At 42.9% G+C, this 7589-nt stretch overlaps 1 protein-coding gene across 1 annotated transcript; it reads left to right on the top strand.

Annotated features, from left to right (window-relative positions):
- On the top strand, nt 1-661 carry LOC123450492 (phosphopantothenoylcysteine decarboxylase subunit VHS3-like). Its single transcript, XM_045127708.1, has 3 exons — nt 1-32; nt 111-255; nt 341-661. Exons 1-3 carry the CDS (start codon nt 1-3, stop codon nt 554-556), a joined length of 393 nt encoding a protein of 130 aa, XP_044983643.1. The 3' UTR covers nt 557-661.
- The last annotated feature ends 6928 nt before the right edge of the window (nt 662-7589 follow it).

Raw genomic sequence — 7589 nt, 5'->3', positions numbered from 1 at the left:
ATGATCAATCTTATGCTGAAAGTGGAACCCAGGTATGTTTTAAATATGTTGTTGTATTATTACTAACATACAAATTGTATTACCACTTACACTTTTGAATCTGTACGGAGAAATACCGATGGTGACGCTGAGACGAGAACCTTACATGATGACAATGATGAGAATGATGACAATAATGAGGATGATAACAATGATGAGGATGGTGATAATGATGAGGATGATGACAATGCATCTAATGAAGGAAATATGAGCGAAGTAAGTTATATTACATGTTCAAATTACTCATGAAAACTAACATATCAAAAGACTGATGAACATGGTGATATGTCTTATTTTGCAGGGGGGTGTTGATGGTTCTAATGGGAACGATGAGCATGTTGGCGATCTTGATTTTGACCTTGACATCAGCTATGATGAATATCAGCAAGAGACATTGGATAGGCATTGGGAAGTCATGGCCAAGACATTCAGGTCAGAAGGAGAGGCGTACATGTTCTATAACCAGTACGCCAAAGATCGTGGATTCAGTATCAGGAGGGACTTGAAAAGATTTTGAAAAGGTTCCCAAAAAGTTTTACGCATGAGGAGGTATCTCTGTTCCAGGGCAGGAAAACGACAGGCAAAATTTTTAACCATGGAAGGCCGGACCCGCAGACTGAGACCGGAAAGTCGATGTTTCTGTGAAGCCCATTTAAAAGTGAAGCTTGATAGAAAGAGTGGACTTTGGTATGTCAGCAGTTTCTTCGATGATCACAGCCATGTTCTTGCAAAACCGGACGAAGTCCCTTTCCTACGGTCTCACAATGTAATCAAAGATTTCCAGAAAGCAGAGATTTTAGCTATGACAGGAGCTGGATAAGAAAGCATATCATTTTTGATAACTTTGTCAGCAGGTACAGTTCGTACGCTAAGACAGGGTTTGGAAGGACGAAATTATATAATATGTGCTACAGGGAGAAGATGAAACTGCTTGTCCAAGGTGATGCTGACACTGCTATAGGAATCATGTTGGCTAGAAAGGACAAGGATCCAGATTTCTCCTTTGAGCATACCGTTGACGCTGAAGGTAGGCTGAACAACCTGTTCTGGTGTGATTCGCAATCACGTCGGGATTATCTTGACTATGGCGATGTCACTGTGTTCGACAGTACGTACAAGATGAACAGGTATGGAATGCCATTTATCCCTTTTGTTGGTCTCAACAATCACCGTTGCACTACGGTTTTTGCACGCGCCATTGTTTCAGATGAGACTAATGTTGGAAATATGCCCTAGAGGCAATAATAAATTAGTTATTATTATATTTCTTAGTTCATGATAATCGTTTATTATCCATGCTATAATTGTATTGATTGGAAACACAATACTTGTGTGGATACATAGACAAAACACTGTCCCTAGTAAGCCTCTAGTTGACTAGCTCGTTGATCAAAGATGGTCAAGGTTTCCTGGCCATAGGCAAGTGTTGTCACTTGATAACGGGATCACATCATTAGGAGAATCATGTGATGGACTAGACCCAAACTAATAGACGTAGCATGTTGATCGTGTCATTTTGTTGCTACTGTTTTCTGCGTGTCAAGTATTTGTTCCTATGACCATGAGATCATATAACTCACGGACACCGGAGGAATGCTTTGTGTGTATCAAACGTCGCAACGTAACTGGGTGACTATAAAGATGCTCTACAGGTATCTCCGAAGGTGTTCGTTGAGTTAGTATAGATCGAGACTGGGATTTGTCACTCCGTGTGACGGAGAGGTATCTCGGGGCCCACTCGGTAATACAACATCACACACAAGCCTTGCAAGCAATGTAACTTAATGTAAGTTGTGGGATCTTGTATTACGGAACGAGTAAAGAGACTTGCCGGTAAACGAGATTGAAATAGGTATGCGGATACTAACGATCGAATCTCGGGCAAGTAACATACCGAAGGACAAAGGGAATGACATACGGGATTATATGAATCCTTGGCACTGAGGTTCAAACGATAAGATCTTCGTAGAATATGTAGGATCCAATATGGGCATCCAGGTCCCGCTATTGGATATTGACCGAGGAGTCTCTCGGGTCATGTCTACATAGTTCTCGAACCCGCAGGGTCTGCACACTTAAGGTTCGACGTTGTTTTATGCGTATTTGAGTTATATGGTTGGTTACCGAATGTTGTTCGGAGTCCCGGATGAGATCACAGACGTCACGAGGGTTTCCGGAATGGTCCGGAAACGAAGATTGATATATAGGATGACTTCATTTGGTTACCGGAAGGTTTTCGTGCATTACCGGAAAAGTTTCGGGCTCATCGGTAGTGTACCGGGAGTGCCGGGAGGGGTGCCGGGGACCATCGGGAGGGGTGTCACGCCCCAAGGGGTCTCATGGGCTATGGGAAGAGATAAACCAGCCCCTAGTGGGCTGGAATAAGTTCCCACTAAGGCCCATAAGGTTTGAGAAGGAAAAAACACAAGGTGGAAAGAATTTCCAAGTGGGAAGGTGGAATCCTACTCCAAGTAGGATTGGAGTAGGACTCCTCCACCTCCAATTTCGGCCAAACCTTTAGGTTTTGAGGCTGCCTCCTCCCCTCCCTCCCACCTATATATACGGAGGTTTTAGGGCTGATTTGGGACGACTTTCTCACGGCTGCCCGACCACATACCTCCATAGTTTTTCCTCTAGATCGCGTTTCTGCGGAGCTCGGGCGGAGCCCTGCTGAGACAAGATCATCACCAACCTCCGGAGCGCCGTCACGCTGCCGGAGAACTCTTCTACCTCTCCGTCTCTCTTGCTGGATCAAGAAGGCCGAGATCATCGTCGAGTTGTACGTGTGCTGAACGCGGAGGTGCCGTCCGTTCGGTACTAGATCGTGGGACTGATCGCGGGATTGTTCGCGGTGCGGATCGAGGGACGTGAGGACGTTCCACTACATCAACCGCGTTCACTAACGCTTCTGCTGTACGATCTACAAGGGTACGTAGATCACTCATCCCCTCTCGTAGATGGACATCACCATGATAGGTCTTCGTGCGCGTAGGAAAATTTTTGTTTCCCTTGCGACGTTCCCCAACAGTGGCATCATGAGCTAGGTTCATGCGTAGATGTCTTCTCGAGTAGAACACAAAAGTTTTTGTGGGCGGTGATGTGCGTTTTGCTGCCCTCCTTAGTCTTTTCTTGATTCCGCGGTATTGTTGGATAGAAGCGGCTTGGACCGACATTACTCGTACGCTTACGAGAGACTGGTTTCATCGTTACGAGTAACCCCCTTTGCTCAAAGATGACTGGCAAGTGACTGTTTCTCCAACTTTAGTTGAATCGGATTTGACCGAGGAGGTCCTTGGATGAGGTTAAATAGCAACTCATATATCTCCGTTGTGGTGTTTGCGTAAGTAAGATGCGATCCTACTAGATACCCTCGGTCACCACGTAAAACATGCAACAACAAAATTAGAGGACGTCTAACTTGTTTTTGCAGGGTATGATTGTGATGTGATATGGCCAACGATGTGATGTGATATATTGGATGTATGAGATGATCATGTTGTAATAGAAATATCGACTTGCACGTCGATGGTACGGCAACCGGCAGGAGCCATAGGGTTGTCTTTATACTAACGTTTGTGCTTGCAGATGCGTTTACTATTTTGCTAGGATGTAGCTTTAGTAGTAATAGCATAAGTAGCACGACAACCCCGATGGCAACACGTTGATGGATGATCATGGTGTGGCGCCGGTGACAAGAAGATCGTGCCGGTACTTTGGTGATGGAGATCAAGAAGCACGTGATGATGGCCATATCATGTCACTTATGAATTGCATGTGATGTTAATCCTTTTATGCACCTTATTTTGCTTAGAACGACGGTAGCATTATGAGGTGATCTCTCACTAAAATTTCAAGACGAAGTTGTGTTCTCCCCGACTATGCACCGTTGCGACAGTTCTTCGTTTCGAGACACCACGTGATGATCGGGTGTGATAGACTCAACGTTCACATACAACGGGTGCAAAACAGTTGCACACGCAGAACACTCGGGTTAAGCTTGACGAGGCTAGCATGTGCAGACATGGCCTCGGAACACATGAGACCGAAAGGTCGAGCATGAATCGTATAGTTGATATGATTAGCATAGGGATGCTTACCACTGAAACTATTCTCGACTCACGTGATGATCGGACTTGAGATAGTGGATTTGGATCATGTACCACTCAAATGACTAGAGAGATGTACTTTTTGAGTGGGAGTTCTTAAGTAATATGATTAATTGAACTAATTGTCATGAACATAGTCTAATAGTCTTTGCGAATTACGATGTAGCTTGCGCTATAGCTCTACTGTTTTTTTATGTTCCTAGAGAAAATTTAGTTGAAAATTGATAGTAGCAAACTTTGCAGACTGAGTCTGTAAAACCGAGGATTGTCCTCGTTGCTGCGCAGAAGGCTTATGTCCTTAATGCACCACTCGGTGTGCTGCACCTCGAGCGTCGTCTGTGGATGCTGTGAACATCCGACATACACGTTTCTGATGACTACACGATAGTTCAGTGCAAAGTACTTAATGGCTTAGAAGCAAGGCACCGAAAACGTTTCAAACGTCACGGAACATAAGTGATGTTCTAAAGAGATGAAATTGTGATTTCATGCTTGTGCCCTTGTTAAGAGGTACGAGACCTCCAACAAAATTCTTTGACCACAAAGTAAAGGAGAAAAGCTCAATCGTTGAGCGTGTGCTCAGATTGTCTGAGTACGACAATCACTTGAATCAAGTGGGAGCTAATCTTCCAGATGAGATAGTGATGGTTCTCCAAAAGTCACTGCCACCAAGCTTTGAGAGCTTCGTGATGAACTATAACATATCAAGGATAGATACAATGATCTTTGAGAGATTCGCGACGTTTGACACTGCGAAAGTAGAAATCAAGAAGGAGCATCAATAGTTGATGGTTTGAAAAACCACTAAGTTTCAAGAAAGGCGAGGGCTAGAAGGGATACTTCGTGAAACGACAAAACAGTTGCTGCACTAATGAAGAGACCCAAGATTAAACCCAAACCCGAGACTAAGTGCTTCTGTAATAAGGGGAACAGTCACTGAGGCGGAGCAACTCTAGATACTTGGTAGATAAGAAGGCTGGCAAAAGTCGAGAGAAGTATATTTGATATACATAATGTTGATGTGTACTTTACTAGTACTCCTAGTAGCACGAGGGTATTGGATACTGGTTCGGTTGCTAAGTGATTAGTAACGCGAAATGAAAGCTACGGCATAAACGAAGACTAGCTAAAGGCGAGGTGACGATACGTGTTGGAAGTGTTTCCAAGGTTGATATGATCAAACGTCACACGCCCCCTTTACCATCGGGATTGGTGTTGAACCTAAATAATTGTTATTTGGTGCTTGCGTTAAGCATGAACATGATTGGATCGTGTTTATTGCAATACGATTATTCATTCAAAAGGAATAATGGTTACTCTATTTGCTTGAATAATCACCTTCAATCGTTTATTGAATCTCGATTGTAGTGTTACACATTGGTGCCAAAAGATACAAGTTAAATGATGATAGTACCACTTACTTGTGGCACTGCCGCTTGAGTCATGTTAGTATAAATTGCATGAAGAGGCTCCATGCTGATGGATCTTTACTCACCTGATTTCGAATCACTAGTGACATGCAAATCATACCACATGAGCAAGGCCTTGTTTTCATTGAGATGAAACAAGATAGTAACTTGTTGGAAGTGATACATTTTGATGTATGCAGTCCAGTGAGTGTTGAGGCACGCAGTGGATATCATTATGTTCTTACTTCACTGACGACTTGAGTAGATACAGGAGTATTTACTTAATGAATCACAAGTCTGAAATATTGAAAAGTTCAATTCTGTTTCAGAGTGAAGTTTGTCGTAACAAGAGGATGAACTGTCTACGATATGATCATAGAAATGAATATCTGAGTTACGAATTTTTGGTACACAGTTAAGACAATGTGGAAATTGTTTCACAATTCATGCCACCTGGAACATCATGGTGTGATGATGTGTCTGAACGTCATAGCCACGCACTATTTAGTATGGTGCATGCTGGGATGTCTCTTATCGAATTACCACTATCGTTTATGGGTTATGCATTAGAGACAACCACATTCACTTTAAATGGGGCACCGCGTATTTCCGTTGAGATGACACAGTATAGACTGAGGTTTAGAGAAATCTAAACTGTCGTTTCTTGAAAGTTTGGGGCTTCGAAACTTATGTGAAAAAGTTTCAGTCTGATAAGCTCGAACCCAAAGCGGATAAATGCATCTTCACAGGATATCCAAAACAGTTGGGTACATCTCCTATCTCAGATCCGAAAGCAAAGTGTTTGTTTCTAGAAACGGATCCTTTCTCGAGAAAAGGTTTCTCTCGAAAGAATTGAGTGGGAGGGTAGTAGAACTTGATGAGGTTATTGAACCATCACTTCAACCAGTGTGTAGCAGGGCGTAGGAAGTTGTTCCTGTGGCGCCTACACCAATTGAAGTGGAAGCTGATGATGGTGATCATTAAGCTTCGAATCAAGTTACTACAAACCTCGTAGGTCGACAAGGTCGCGTACTGCTGCAGAGTAGTACGGTAACCCTGTCTTGGAGGTCATGTTGTTGAGCAACAGTGAACCTACGAGTTATGGAGAAAGCGATGGTGGGCCCAGATTCCGACAAATGGCTGGAAGCCATAAAATCCGAGAGAGGATCCATGTGTGAAAACAAAGTGTAGACTTTGGTAGAACTACTTGATGGTCATGGGACTATTGGGTAAAATGGATCTTTAAAAGAAGACAGACGATGATGGTGATAAGTCACTATTAAGAAAAGCTCGACTTGTCGCAAAGATGTTTTCGACAAGATCAAACAGTTGACTATGATGAGTCTTTCTCACTCGTAGCGATGCTAAAGGTCTGTTAGAATTATGTTAGTAGTTGCTGCATTATTTATGAAATATTGCACGTAGGATGTCAAAACATTGTTTCCTCGACGGTTTCCTTGAGCAAACATTGTATGTGATACAACCAGAAGGTTTTGTCGATCCTAAAGATACTAGCAAGTATGCAAGCTCCAGTGATCCTTCAATGGACTGGTGCAAGCATCTCGGAGTTGGAATAAGCACTTTGATGAGATGATCAAAGATTTTGGGTTTGTACAAGGTTTATGAGAAACTTGTATTTCCAAAGAAGTGAGTGGGAGCACTACAGAATTTCTGATAGGTATATGTGGTTGACATATTGTGGATCAGAAGTAATGTAGAATTTCTGTAAAGCATACAAGGTTGTTTGAAAGAAGTTTTCAAAGGAGTACCTGGATTACGCTACTTGAACGTTGAGCATCAAAGATCTATGGAGATAGATCGAAAGCGCTTAATAGAAGTTTCAACAAGATGCATGCCTTGACAAGTTTTTGAAAGAGTTCAAAATAGACCAGCAAAGAAGGAGTTCTTGGTTGCGTTGTGAGGTGTGAATTTGAGTAAGACTCAAAACCCGACCACGGCAGAATAAAGAGAATAGACGAAGGTCGTCTTCTATGCCTTAGCCATAGAATCTAAAGTATGCCATGCTGTGTACCGC

This window comes from Hordeum vulgare, chromosome 4H, assembly GCF_904849725.1.
Source record: "Hordeum vulgare subsp. vulgare chromosome 4H, MorexV3_pseudomolecules_assembly, whole genome shotgun sequence".
Taxonomy (NCBI): Eukaryota; Viridiplantae; Streptophyta; class Magnoliopsida; order Poales; family Poaceae; genus Hordeum; species Hordeum vulgare.
This window is presented reverse-complemented; position numbering and strand designations above follow the sequence as displayed.